Here is a 15,025-nt window from a genome sequence, read left to right as displayed (position 1 = left end):
GTGCTCTCAGTTAATAGATTAATTGTCATGTATGTGCTAGAATAAATATAATTGTGGAAGAAAACCTGCAATTAGTGTTGAAGAAAATCCTTGAGCTGGGGCCTTAGAAAAGCGCTTTTTTTGTTGGTTTTGTTTTTTTTTTTTCTTCTCCCCTTCCTGCCAGAGTACTGGTCTTTGTTTTGTCCCGGGTATGTTCTACGCAAGAATTTTTCAAAGTGCCCCCTTCACTTCTCTAGGAAAGTAACTCTAGGAGCTCTCGGGGGTTCCTTAAGCTGTGGTCTTTGAAATCCAAGCCTATGTGAAAATCTGTGTGTAACCTTTCTTTTTTCTTAAATTCAGCAGTCATCTGATCTTCCAGAAGGTGCAACTGTGCCAGCTTTGGGATTATCCAATAAAGCTGTTTTTGAAGGTATTGCTAGCGAGAAATAATGGTTGTGGTGTTTCATGTGGAAACTTTAATTAAGGGATTGTTTTAGTGTACACATTAGGTCTGTAAGTGTAGGCTTGACTGCAAGTTCAGAATCTAGAAATAAAATAATGCAAAGTGTTTATTTCTTTGCTAGCACCTAAACATGGTGTTTTAAAGTAAAAAAACACAGGAAAGAATTAGCCAACAGTAGCTAATATCTTGGAGAGGCAGTGGAGGTTACATTGTGGGGGAACAGGGAAGGAGGGACAGACATCTCCCTAGAATGATAAAAAGTATTTTCCTGATGCTGGGAATGAGATCAGGGATCTCGTTTTTCATAAAGCCTCTGGTAAAAATGCACTATAGTGGAATGTACAAATTAGGTCAGATCTGTTTTTTTTCTCTGCCTAAAGCTTTATCAGAAGGTGTGATCTACAAAAGGAAGCCTTTTAATAAGCTTTGTCTCCAGGGTCTTCAATGGCAATAAGCCAAATTTTCCTAAATAATTTGTAGAGAAAAAACAACCTGGTTGTACTTCAAATAACTTGTAAATATATTTTGGCAAACTTTTTTTTCCCCTGCTAACTCATGAGGTCTTCCAGTGAGAGGGGGAATAAAACCTCCTTCTTCTAGATTATTGCCACACAGAGAATAACCAATTTCCATTGATTTCATGTGGCACAACCAGAAGCAGCACAACAAATAGAACTTCCCTGCATCATCCACCACTGCTCTCACAGTGCTGTCGGCATTGATGGCTGAGGGTAAAACACCACGGATGTGATCTCACTTACTCTGCAGAGGAATCTTCTGGTGATCAGACAGTGGTCTCAGATGAATGGTGCTCATTTCATTTTCAAAGAGAGCAAAGATGGGATGAATGAGAAGATAGTCTTTGCTTTGCTTTTTCTGTACCTTTTTGAAACTGCTGTGCTTGAGAGGCACATTTGGCAAAAGGGTAGATTCTGTCTGAGAGGAACAGCTCCCCATCTCTGTAGCTTTTTCTTAATGCCTTCAGAAGGAAGGACAGAGTTGAATTTTCACTTACAATTAACTAGTTATGGTTACCTCTGATACTTTTGCTTAAAGCTAAGGACTGAGCCCTCAGCATTTTTGCTCAAGTTTGCAACATATATATATAGCTACACCTGCTCAAATATAGGTTTTCATTTAGTGATCTACATCAAATTTAGAAACTCATCACTTGTATCAGAGATTTTTGTCTTAGTCTTTTCAAGTACAGAAAGAAAGGTTTAACACTGGGGAAACACAGATTGAACTCTGGTGACTGCTTTGCTCAGTGAAATTCTTTTTAGGAATCTCTGAAAGATTGTGCTGATGGAGAGAGGTCAGTTTCAAAATGAAGGTTAGATTATAATTTTTCTTTAAATCTTCTCATTCTCATATGTACTGTAATAACTAGCTTCTAGTATTCATATTATTATAACTCTGCAAGCAGAGAAACCTAGTTTCAACTACTTGAAAAAAATATAGATGTTTTTTACTTGTATAATAAATCCTCATATTTTCCCTCCTTTCTAGTATGTTCTCTAGCTAATGAAGTCCTTATTTTAATAGGAGATATGGCTGTTCAACCAGATGAGGATGAAGAATCATTTAATACCATTTCAAATCAGTATCCAGAGATTTATTTTCAACCCTTGATCCTTACAGGTATGAGAATTATTCCTATTATAGGTAATAGAGAATGAGGTTAATTGAATATAAACTTGAAGCATTATTTAGCTGATTTGAAAAAATTAAATTTGAATAGGCTGTACAAATCTTTTTCAGAACCTCCACCAGAGGATCACTTGCTGCAGAATACCTTATGGCCTGAAATTCAGAAGTTGTAAGTTTTATTTTTCCTTTTGTTCTTTCTTACAAAATTTCCAGAAAGCTGTTGCAAAATGTTAATGTAGCCTAGTCTTGTAACTCTTCCTGCTGTACTGTCATTTGACTTTGTGTGTGCTGTATTGCTTGTAAAATAAATAAATTACATATAAATATATATAAATTAGGAAACAGTGAAGAAAACGGCAGTTAGAACTGATGTGTCACAGTTTTATTTTAGTTGGTTGCTTCTCCTTTAAGCCTTATCTATACTGAAGGTCTCTCTGTGTAAGGAATTTTTTGCTACTTTCCACTTCATGGGGCGGGCTTGCAGATGTGGTGTGGAAGTAGAGGCTGAGGTATCAATGGAGGAGCTTGCCCCTAGCTCCTGTCAGAGTTGTAAGGTGCAATAGATGGAGCCAGCAGCACTCTAGTGTGTCTAGTGGTAGAGCAAAGTGGTAAGTGTTGAGTAGGATGGTTACAAGGCTAGTTTGAGTATTGAATGCTGACAGAGTGATTGTCAGTTGCAAAGATAATGGAGTTACATGGCCATGATAATTGTTTTGAGGTTGCAGGGTTTTAGAATTCTTCTGCTGTGTTTTCTTCCTTTTCTGAAATTCACAACAATTTTCACATGATTTGTTTCTTAAGGATCTCAGTAACATGAGGCTATACTTCTAAAATCTTTAAAGTTTTAGTATCAAAGTATAGCACAAAGAAATGGAATAATCTCAATCTCTTGTGGGTTTATTTATCTGAATCTCCTGAGCAGGGTCTTAGACTGGAACAAGAAGATTGTTGAGCCTTTGCTAATGGTTAAAGTCACCACTTTTGTGTGGAAGGAACATTACAGTTACATTACCAGTTTTGTGAGGAAGGAAATAAAAAGCTTTGAGAAAATGCTGTGCAGCTTGCTTCATTGGACCGAAGGGGAAGTTCTGTGAAAGTTTTATCTTTGCCATCAATTGGGCAGTAAATCTGATTTGAATGCTTTAAAGCTCTGTTACTGTGTTTATACTCAAAAATGATTTTAGGAGGAAGGCCAGAGGATGTTAGACCATATCTGCACATTTTGTAATTTCTAGCTGTTACTTTAACTGTTTCTTCTGTGCATTCTATGGCTGCTAATGCACTCACATAAGTAGATTGATAAGGGATGTTTAAGGAGTGAAAAGGAGCCAAGGCCAAAATTCTTCATCATTTGCCTTTGACATTTCACAAAGTGTAGTGGGACATTAATATTTTATACTCTGCTATGGGAGTACTGCTTATCTGCCTTTATATCCTGCATTCATTAAAATAACTCTGTTATATGACAGTCTTCAGATGACTTTTATCTGAGCAGTTTTTTCTGGTTTTAGAGACACAGATAATGATATAGATCATTTTATGCAAGAGCAACAAGATGTAAAGCATTCGTAGACTTTCAGATTTTTTGGTCAGAGTAATCTTGAAAGAAGTAACATGAAATCACATAATGTAGATTTCAAGTTGCCATAGCAGCAGAAGAACAGTGTGAAGCACTGACTTGCTAAAAATAGCTTGTTTGTCATTGACATTTGTGTATTCCTAGCTCTAACTTGACACCAAATTTTGAAGGATTAGTGTTGGGTTTTACAAAGTGTTCGGTTGAGGAGGTTTTAGTATGAAGAACTGGCTGAATTTTTGCATAATATAATAACTTTAAAAACATGGTAAATTTTGTGAGAATATGCTAATCTTTATCTCCTTGGAAAATGATCACAGAGAGTTCATATGCAGCATGCTGAGATTAAAGCTTGAGTGATAACATAAATATATATGTTTGTATGTATGTACATTTCATGTAATACACTTGGAAGTTGGAAGAGATCCTTTTTTGACACTAGAAAATTACTGTATTCATTTGTCTGGACACTTGAAAGTCCATTCAGTCTACCTGTCCATTGAAAAATGCTGTACATTGTACAATGCTGAGGCAAAATTGCCTGTGGTTGAAAATACCATTTCATTATTCATTCATGCAGTTACTTTTCTCCATTGTGAACCTTTATTTGGTGGTCTACTACGTAGTGAAGAAATCAGATTTTTTTTGTGGGATCAGAGGATGGGACTGTATTGTAGCTCCTATGCTGTCCAGGCTCATATACACTCCTTTAAAACAGCATCTCCTGTTGCCAATAGCTTAATTCTCTCTGCTGGAGACAGCAATAGTCTGTACAGCTACTGGTCTGACCTAAGATAGTCCTGCTCATGTAACTTTGCAAGAGAAAATATTTTATGTTTTCTGTTAATTTAGTAGGAATGGTTACATTTTGACATTTCAATTTAGCAAAAGAAGCTTTGCATGCAGAAGCTTGAAATCAACTGCTCTTCAAATACTACTTTTAGGAGATTAAAACCAAAACAACTGAGGATTTGTTTCACAGGTTATTTTCCCGTCATTGAATTTCAGGAAATTTATACTTTTGAGACAATAAATATTTTTTAGTTTCAGAAAATTGGCTTGCAGCGGTTTTCACTACAAAACAGTTTCCAGAAATGTGCTTTAAAAGTAAACATTATGGTAAAACTCCTGCTGGTGGCAAATTAAGAGTAAGACATGCAGTAGTACCTTCAATATTCTAAATACACTCAAATTTACAACTTAACATTTCAGTTAGGGGTACACAGCAGTCGCTCTCCCTGTTAAAAGGTCCAGGCACGGTTACATTTCATAAAAGCCAGTGCATTCCCAGTGTTCAGATATGGCTTTGGCAGTCTCTTGATGGGGTATGCCCAGCGATGATGCTTCGGACTTGGTTCAACAGATCCAGACAGTAATTTGTCATTTGGTGGTGCTAGATTTGTGTTAGTCTGTATGGAATTTCTCCTTATTAATTAAATACCAATCTGGATATATGAGCTTGGATTTCAGCAGAACTCATGTGAACACTGATTAAAAAATGTAATTCTGGAGAAGGCTAGAAATTTTGGGGGTTTTACAGAGGTTTTTTTCCTTTTCTAACATTTCCTTTTAGTTCAGAAATCTTCTTGCTGTATTTCACAAAACAGGCATGCTTTGACTGTGTGTTTGTGGCATATTTCTTCAGTGATTTTCAAATATGTGGCTTATGATTTTTATTGGTAGTGTTAAAATTGCCTTTTAAGAAAATAAGGATACATTAAATGCTGCTTTAATCTGCTTTGTTAGTCATTAGGGTGGTTTTTGCAGTGCTGATGCTTTAAGACTATGGAATGTGCTGAAAAGATTTTTCTGTAGCCAATTTCTAGTGGAAAAAATTGTGCAGATGTTTAAACTGAAAGCTGAACAAAATATTTGGGATGTAATACAGAAACAGTGGTGAGAAGTTCCTGGCAGGTGCCTTTCATTTTTGAAAAGGGATTTAAATTAATGTAACAACTTTGATACATACTGCAGAAATGATTGTGATGTGTTAAATTTGTTTTCATGTGTATTTCAGATATGGACATGGATATGAAATTTTTTGTGTTGCTTGCAATAATTCAAACACTCTAATTGCCTCAGCATGTAAGGTAAGAAAAGATTCTAGCACCACCTAGTGAAAAGTGCTGTCCAATTTCTAGGGCTGAATCCTCTTCTTTCTCACAAAATGTGAAAGATTTTGTGTAAGTGACAGCTGGCTTGCAAAGGTGAGGGTGGATTGCCAATGAGTTATTATTCCTACATTGTGTATGATTCATTTGAAGATATTAGTAAGATAAATTCTAAGAAATACAGGTCTGAAATGTTTTCTTACTGATATATTCTCAGCATTAGAAGAAAGTAGGGAAACAATGTTGAAACTTCCCAGAGGGAAGTAGGGTCTTACTGGATTGCAAGCCTAAAAACAAGCTAATATCTTACTACTTTTGAAGTGTGTGACTTTTATACTTGCTCTCATTAATTCACATTCATACTGTTTTCCATCCATACAGGCTTCCAAAAAAGAACATGCAGCAATTATTTTGTGGAGCACTGCTTCTTGGAAGAAACTGCAGAGTTTGTCTTTTCACAATCTGACTGTTACTCAGCTGGCATTTTCTCCTGATGACAGCTTTTTACTGGCTGTTTCTAGAGACAGGAATTGGTCACTGTGGAGGAAACAGGATTCCTCAGAGTCAGGTAAGATGTGAAATGAATGTATGCATTTGTAGACTTGGCAGTTTGTTCAGTATTTTTGACTGCAAAATATTTGAAAGAGAATTGATAAAATATTTTAATGGACATTTTGCTTGAAACTTTGGAGAATTATTAGTATTGTAGGCTCTTGTGAATTTAAGAAATGCAATTAATGTGTGGAAACATAAAAAGGAAATGAAAATGCAGAGAAGAATATAATCAGGCTTTAGATAGTGTTTAATTGATGGATGTAATGAAGTCCTCGTGCTTTCTGGATGTGATTGTACGTTTGACTTACTGAAATCAAGTACACAGCTGAGCTTCAGATTGGCATTCTGTCAAGGAGAGCCTTCATTGCAGAGTTCTGTGCAGGCATAGCTGGAAGGTTCAGTGCTGCACCCGTATCCTGCACAGGCTGCCTTGTCCCTGCTTGCATGGCATGACACTTTGAGACTCTTGACAGGATTAATCTCTGTCTTTGGTGTGGCTTTCTGATAATCCTACACAATTGATTAATTTGACTAGAACTGGCTATGTCTGGAAAAAGAGCTGATAGTAAGGATTCAGTTGACTTTCTCATTAAGACTTTGAGCCTTGCAAAATCATGAGGAGATTGCTATTGAACACTTTAATGGAATCCTAGAACAGATGCTTGTGCTGAAAGCGATTATCATTGCACTCTTGGCTTAATAGCATATAAACACTGCTGGGCTCTATAGAATGTTCCTAGAGACTTGGCAGTGAGTTTTGGCCCCTTCAGACAGTGTCCAGTTGTATCCTGGCTTGAATTTCTGTTCTTTTCAGACTTCTATTCTAAAGCCTGGCATATTGTCTACAGTAGTTAAACAATGGTTCAGGATAAGGATCATGAATAGTCATACCAAGTAGAGGAAATCCTCTTTTCATCTGTTCATCAATAACCCTTCTGTCTACAAATAACATCATTATCAGTGTAAAGCAAAACTGCTGCTATTGGCATCCCAAGAAGTGGTTATTTAAAGTCTGTGCTGCAAAATGACAACCTTTTCTACTTAGGAAAAGCATTCTCATTTCTCTGCTGATCAGATATAGTGCGTGATTGTATACATGCTGCAGTATAAGCTTGTCTCTTTAGGAACACATTATTCTTTACAATTGGACCATTATGATTTGAGCAGTTGGGACTTTACTAATAAATAGGAGCTTTAGTGAAATTACTGGGGAAATGTGAACACAAGGTAAATGTTGCACTATTCAAAAACTTCTGAAGTCAGTGTTCTTAAAAAAAATTGATAGACATAACCTGAAAGTGTTCTACTTTAATTCTTCTGAAAAAGAAATATATTTAAAAGATTGAAGTGTTCCTACTGCTTTAGGACTATAAGGTCTTACTGATATGGTCTTGAACAGGTGCTAGTTATCACTGTGGTAAGTGCTGGAAAAAAACCTCATATAGTCCTAAGTATTCCCAGTTGCTTTAAAGATGAGTGGAATAATGTCAAAGTATTCTTGCAGTTCTGGCATAGAGTTAAGTAAGAGTAAGAATCACTTTTAATATGTAAAAAAGTTGAAACAAGGCTTTTTCCTCTACATGTTTTATTTCAGGACCAGTCTTCACTTGCTGTGCATACACAGATAAAAATACAGCTGTTCACAGTCGAATCATTTGGTCCTGTGATTGGACACCAGACAGCAAGTATTTTATTACTGGAAGTCGGGACAAAAAGGTAATTAATTTTAAAGGAATTTAGAAAGCCCAGGGTTGTTTTAAATGTCTTTTAGAATAACAAACACTGTGTTCTAATCAGCCCCTATTTTATATATACACAAAAATCTTATTGCATGTATTAGCACAGAAATCAGTGATACTTTCATAAGCTAAATAAAGTGCTTGAATATGTATATACAAGACTGTGGGCTGCCAGTTGGACATTCTCTCTTCTTTTTTCATGCAGTAAGACAAGCATATGTCACATAATTCTATGGGTCTCAAGTTTTTCTTTAACTTTCATAACAGAATCTGGTTTTGTTGTCAGTAACTTTCATGAAATCAGACAGACTGCCTACAAAGTTGAATCTTTGTAGGTAGAGAGTGTTTTTACCATTTTTAGGGTTATCCGCTGTGCCTTGAAATTATTTTAATGAAGTTATTCCTTATGTTTTTGTATGTGCATTTACAAGAAGATTAAAGTGGAAGTTCATAGATGACTTTTTTGCTTACAGGTCATTATCTGGGGCCAATGTGATTTGCCAGTGATTTCTGAAGGGAATGAGCTGGATTCAATCAAGCCTTGTTCAACAGTGCTGGATGCTGGGGATTCTGTGACTGCTGTTGGTATCAGCCGTGTGCTTACTCCTGATGGAAGGTATTACTGGTTTTCTGTATTGTCATTTTGTGTTTAATCTGAAATTAGTATTTATCCTTTTAGTCAACTAGTTTCCTGTGGCTAAACAGCTCCCTAAATCTACCTGTCAATTGTTTTGACCATTCTTTAACAGAATGACCTCTACTTTTTTTCTTTCCTAGCCACCCTTTCAGGCGTGGCTTTTCCAAGCAGTGTAATGAGAAAAATAAAAGTGGGAGAGGGGAGGGAAGAGACACATGGACACACCTGAAACACATTAATTCTTCCAAAAATATTGACTGATCTGATGTTGTGATAACCTCCTTATTTTTTCCTAACCAAATATATGTAACAGGTTTCTGCTTTGCTAATTTTTTTGTGAAGCAGCTTTGATGAATTAATTTTTTTCATGGAAAAGTAAATACTGATTTAAAGGGCAGGGTGCAACAACAGTGCTTGAGTGCTCTTCTTTCTATCCTGCATTAGAACTGACCTCACTGAGCTGTCTGTAATTTCTAATGAAATGAATGTAATTATTGTCTTGATAGATACATTGTTGCAGTAGGCCTAGAGAATGGGAAGATTACCTTGTACACATGGAAGCAAAGTGGGAAAGAAGCAGCACTGACTGACTGGACCACAGGTGTTGAGATAGATAACAGGTATGTCTTTTGAAGTGAATTAGGAGCAATGAAATATTATTCTTCAGACTAACAGTGCTGGAGTTCTGTTCTTATAGTATAAAATGTATGAATCTAGTTTATTTCTGTATCAAAAATTGTTATCCTTTTAAGAAGAGTTTGATCCCTGAAAGTTTAAAGATGTCTTGAAGCAAAACCCAGAAATAAAAATATTAGTTATTTAGATGTGTTAAAAAACCCTACTTAAAAAAAAGCTTTACCTTTAGTCATAAATATGATGATAGAAAATACTGATAAGAGAGTGGAAAGGATTGCTGTCTATGTACATCAGCAAAACCTTTAGGAGTGGGTGACAGCAAGCTTTGGTGGGCAGCTTCCAGCAGAAACCAAAGGAATGACAAGCTATATGTGGGGCTGCTACAGTGACAGCTAGGGAGACTGTGGAGAGACTTGAAATGTTTCAGCACTCCTTGAAGCCCTCCCCTGGGTTCTTCTATCACACACTGGCATTGATAGTAACAGAAATGGAAGTTGATGGTGACTTTGGCCTGTGTGTGCTTGCAGTGAATGGAAAAGAGACACCAGATAACAGGAAATTGCAGGCTAAAAGCCAGAAATCTGTCATATCTAAGTAACTGAGATACTTGACCTCCAGCTTAATATGGCAAAACTGAAAATCAATAGCTGTTTGAATTATTGATGACTGAGAGGATAAAATGTCATTAGTGTTAATGACCCTACTTAATAAGAACTTAATACCTGCTGGTTGTCACAAGTCAGTTTTTCCTCAGTTGGTAGTGTTAACTGAAGAGTACTTACTAATTACAGGAATGTTGATGTTTACACTCACATGCCCGACTGTGTTTAACATTTTGCAGTTACGTATGGATTTCTTTTTGTTGCAGCCAAAGCCATGCTCTTGCTGTGAAGCGCTTATGCTGGAGACATCATGCAGGCAGAGCTGGACATAATGATGAGAGCAGCAGCAAGTGGTTGCAGCTTGCAAGTTGTGGAGCTGATCACTCTGTTAAAATATTCAATGTCAACAGATTTGCTCTTTAGCAAAGACAGCAGGCCTGTTTGTGCCAAACACATTCACAACATTTCATTTCAACTTTTTAGCCACTTTGATTATTGAATTTTCTATTTTCTGCTGTGGAAAGTAAAATATCTTACATGTAACTTATTAAAGCAACTTTAGTGGAAGTTTGAAATGTCAAATATTTTTCTAATCCTGCAGTTCTGGGAATTTGAAGTATATGTTTTGTTTGGTGAATATCCTGAAACTGAGGGATGGGATGTTAGGGTAGGGCATGGGAGGATAATGAGAGAGCTTTGTTTGCTGTGACTCAAAGGGTAGGTGGGAAGCTGCTGACACTTGGGGCACTTCTGTGCTTGAGATTCCACTTGCAGTACTGAATTTTTTTATCTCCTCTTGCTATTAAAGTTAACTCTTGGTGGGCCTGCCAGTGCTGCCAGTGTGTGCTCAGGCATGTGCAGCCGGAGATCCGGGTTAAACATGGAACTTTCTCTGAATTGCCTTTGAATGTGTATTAGAGCTCTGGTCCAAGTCTGAGGCAGCCTGACTCTGGAAGGAGTAGTTTGTGTTCAGATGCTTGGACAGTCCTGCTTGCTTTTATTCCCTTACTTCGCTTTACAGGACTGAACTCATACTTCTTGGTCGGGTGGGACTTGAAGCTGAACTCAGAGAAATCTTAAATCTTAAGATGTTTCCCCTGTGAGCCCTCCCTGAGCAGAGTATGGTAGAAGGGCCACCTCTGAGACTGTTGGAGGGCTGTCCTCTACAGTTCAGACTGGAATAGCTTATGGATATCACTAGGCAGGAGCTAAAAGGAGGCAGCCATTCCTTACAATGCCTTTGGACTCTTCCTGACTTTTGAGGGCTCCCTCTTTGCCCTTGTGAAAAAACAAGTTAACTTAGCTGTCCCACAGTGTAATTTAGGTAGAGTGCTAATAGACTGAGAGTACTTCAGAAAGACTTCATATCAGCAGGTCTGTATCTGGTTCCAAAGTCTAACTTAGAAATTAGTTAAACTTCGACAGTGAAATTGTTATTCCAGAACTGCTTGCTACCTGTAACTGGCAGTGGGAATTCTGTTTAACTTTCTGCTATGTTGGATATTTAGATTAAGAGTGTAGCTCTTTCAGAGTGGGCTGTACTGTCTTCAGAGAAATTATGGTTTATGCCTTGAAAAAGGTTTTGTGTTTATGCCTTGAAAGGTTTTGTATTTTAGCTCTTTATTTTCAGTTCTGTTTTTCAGCCATTAAAAAAAACCAAAACCATTATTTAAAATGGGGACAGGGGAATAAAAAAAAATTATTAATAAAGATAATTTGCTACATTTTACTTGTGGTACCCAGTGCTTTCCTTACACGAGTGCTTTAGCATTCAAGTATTTGAGTATTTTATTTCACTTGTCTGGGAATTTTTAAGCAACTATATCCTGACAAGAGAAAGACGTAACTTATCACTCGTGAGGTTTCAAAAAGCTGCCAAAAGTGGGTCTTCATTCTGTGTCACAATTGTGATCTTGTCTCTTAAAATTTGATGATAATACTGCACAATTCTTTTCAATAATAGTACATCTTGTTATGTGGCCACTTCTATAGTGGCCACATAACAAGAGCTATGGTTGGCAATGAAATATCATATTGGTTGTCCCTCTCTTTTATTTTGTGAAATACTGTCATTAACAAGCATGAGCTACTAGAGGATTTAGTAATCCACTCCATTACCCCTGGGACTTGGTGACTCAATCATATTCATTGTTCCAGCTTTAAATGCACTGGATTAGTCTGTTGGTCTCCTAAGGCTAAATGTTTAAAATACACACTTTAAATTTTCAATTAAGTTAGAAGTTAAACACCTCAACACATGATTAATATTTTATGTATGATATTCCTTTTGCTCACACATCACTTTGCTATGCATTTAGTAGGTGTGACTTTAATATACACCTTTATCTTCTCATAAATCCACTCATGTCTTTCAAAATGTAAATCAGCATGTAAAAGATACTATGGAATGAGCTGCTATCAATGTACCTGGCACTCTGAAATTCTCTGCTTGTTGTATGGTGCCATTGAAAATGGAGTTGAGAAAATTGATGGGATAAACTGAAGTTTTGAAAAGAACATTTTGTTACCTTTTAATACATATGAGGTAAAGCCATCCCATGAAGATTTTGGATGCACATTATCAGTATTTACTGGCTTTATGCTAAATTTGAAGAGACTTTGTGGTCAAAGATGTGAACAAACTGTTTTATGTAATCAGGCTAAAGGAGGAGGATTGTTTTGTCTTACAGCAGAGGTGTATGTGACAAAGCAAGCAAGAAATGGCATGGGTCTTGCTGTTTGTAACCAAAATCAAATCATTATTGGGACTGTCCAAAGCAATCTTAAATCTTTCAGTCCAGGATGCAGGTGTAGGCATCCTCAAGTCTGTGTTGCACCAACAAGCTATGCTAACACTGACATTGGAGGTGAGCATGCTCTGGTGTCTGGTGCATGAGGAGGGCAAAACAAGCTGTTTGTGTAAACTGGGAGGATGTGTGATGCTGACCTTCAGCTTGAGGAACTCCTACCTGGGCTCCATGTGGCAAGCTCCCTAAACACTGCTGCCAAGCTATTGATTGTGTTAATTCCTTCAGTTATGAAATGGCAAAGAAGGAGCAGGTTATGCATCATGCTAAGCCTTAAAAAAAGTGCTATCCTGCTGTTTCTCTTGTGGGCTGAGACTTCAGAAGTAACTAGAGGCAGTTGAAAATTTCAAGGAAGTCAATAATTGAACTCTGAGCTATTGAAAACATCGCTTTGGTAACTCTGACTAATCTCTGTTTTCCAAAATATTTAACGTGAAGAAATGAGAATGCTCCAAGGCTCACTGCCAACTGCAGCTAATGCAGAGATGAGGGAAGAGGAGGAAGCAGCTGTGTCCTCATTTAGACTCAAATCTCACTTTAAAGAAGTGGCTGTTAAAAATAAGGAAACTTTAAAATAACTGAAATGGGAAGCAAAAATATTACTTGCTCTGTTTTAAGGAGCATCTGGAGCTGTACAAAAGACGAGGCAAAAATCACTGACGGGACAAAAATCAGAATTTGCCTTCTGTGTGCTGGAAGCTGGTGGAGGTGGGAGTTCAGCAATGCCCCTCTACTGCTCTTTTATCAGCAGTCCTTATCAGGCTCTGCAGTGGTAGTTTTGAGGCAGCAGGGCAGGGCAGTGTGTTTACCCTGTGACATGCCCAGCCCTTGACCCTCCAAACATTCCCATTTTGCCCTGTGCACTGGCACACCCTCATACAGTTGTGGGATATCCTTTCAGAGACACTTTTCTCCCCCAGCCAGGAACTGCCTTTTTTTCCTATGTCAACCACCAGATTTCCCTCATCCTGCTTCTGTGTTTGCTGTAGGGAGCTGGGGGAGGCTGTGGGCTCCCTTTGCCAGCCCCTGGTACTCTGGCTCAAGCACAGCTCTTGCTGCCACCTTGTGTGACAGGCTCTAGTGACTGTATTTGAGGAGTTTGTGTTCAATATCCATACCTTGTCATTTTATTTTCTGCAGCAATGCATTCTATGCTGTAATGCAATAATAAAGCTAGAAATTACCTCTCTCTCTTTCTGGAGGGAATTTAGGGTAGAGCATGTGACAAATCCCAATGCTGTACCATAATAATGGGGCTAGCTCCAGTATCCTGGGCTAGCTCTCCCAACCAGATGTGCCCTGGACTTGAAGTCCTCAAGGAGAGCTGCTCCATGTAATTGGTGTTTGCAGGACTCGGCCAACATTACAGCTGCACAGATGAGGGGAGGTGTTGTGCCCAAGGTAATTGCTGTGTTACAGTGGTGTCACCCTTGTACAGACTCCAGCAGATCACAGCTGAAACAACAAAGGATGCAGCAAACAGATTTTTTTTAAATGCAGAGGAGCTGTTCCCCTTGCCTCAAAAGCTTGTGCTAACACTGATTTTGTCCTGCCTCATAGTCCTTTTTTTCGAAGGACTTTTCTCTCTTTATTCACTCCCTCTTCTAAGAATACAATTTGCCTTCTTGGTCCCTTCTCTATTCCTGCAGGCCCCTAAATACTCCTGCAAGCAATCCTTATTTTCTCAATAGCCTTTTATCTCTTCCTGTTGTTCTTGTAAAATAATCCAATGCTTTCTAATACATGATCCTGGGAGAATTCAAGTGTATCAAGTATAACATCCTCTTGGTATTTTCCATTCAGCCTCCTGTGTCTCTGTGCTAGGTTTTGGGCTTTTGGTGTTTACACAGCCTGTCCAGCAGCATTACCTCCTTTCTCCCTGACAACAAATTACTGGCATACGTGTGAGCACTGTGCCCTCCTCCCTTGCTGAAGCATAAGCTCTCTACCTGCCAGTGGGGGGAACTTTTCTTCTCTGCAAAAATGAATTGACTGCAGTCTCCCCAAGGGAAGCTTTCCAAGTGCTTTTCAAGATAAAGCAATTGTTCTGTTTGTCTCTCTGTTTCATAATCTTGGAGAGTCTCCTTCCTGTGAGTTATCATATAAAGATGTGCCTCTCTGAGAGAATATCTGTACTCCACAGACACTTTTTACAGTGTAGGAGCTTCCTGCTGTTCAAGTTTTTTTCCTTTGACATGGCAGGCAGTCCTATATTCAGTTCTCTGGATGCTACAAGTTTTCACCACTGTCCACAGAGAGCACCGAGCTGC

General features: G+C 38.0%; 1 protein-coding gene across 2 annotated transcripts in view; it reads left to right on the top strand.

Moving 5' to 3' along the window:
* Window positions 1-11,677, top strand: part of ELP2 (elongator acetyltransferase complex subunit 2) — a 37,844-nt gene extending 26,167 nt beyond the window's left edge. Inside the window, exons 14-22 of one of the 2 annotated variants that reach the window (XM_054629490.2) lie at window positions 343-409; window positions 1,988-2,083; window positions 2,204-2,261; window positions 5,686-5,758; window positions 6,161-6,347; window positions 7,929-8,050; window positions 8,547-8,689; window positions 9,217-9,330; window positions 10,215-11,677. In XM_054629490.2, the coding sequence (XP_054485465.2) occupies window positions 343-409; window positions 1,988-2,083; window positions 2,204-2,261; window positions 5,686-5,758; window positions 6,161-6,347; window positions 7,929-8,050; window positions 8,547-8,689; window positions 9,217-9,330; window positions 10,215-10,371 (1,017 nt within the window). In that variant the 3' untranslated portion in view covers window positions 10,372-11,677. Of the gene's footprint in view, window positions 1-339; window positions 410-1,987; window positions 2,084-2,203; window positions 2,262-5,685; window positions 5,759-6,160; window positions 6,348-7,928; window positions 8,051-8,546; window positions 8,690-9,216; window positions 9,331-10,214 lie in introns of both variants that reach the window. The other variant, XM_054629482.2, reaches the window with a different exon arrangement.
* The last annotated feature ends 3,348 nt before the right edge of the window (window positions 11,678-15,025 follow it).

This window comes from Agelaius phoeniceus, chromosome 1 (genome assembly GCF_051311805.1).
Source record: "Agelaius phoeniceus isolate bAgePho1 chromosome 1, bAgePho1.hap1, whole genome shotgun sequence".
Classification (NCBI taxonomy): domain Eukaryota; kingdom Metazoa; phylum Chordata; class Aves; order Passeriformes; family Icteridae; genus Agelaius; species Agelaius phoeniceus.
Note: the sequence above shows the minus strand (reverse complement) of the source record. Positions and strands in the feature narration are given on the sequence as shown.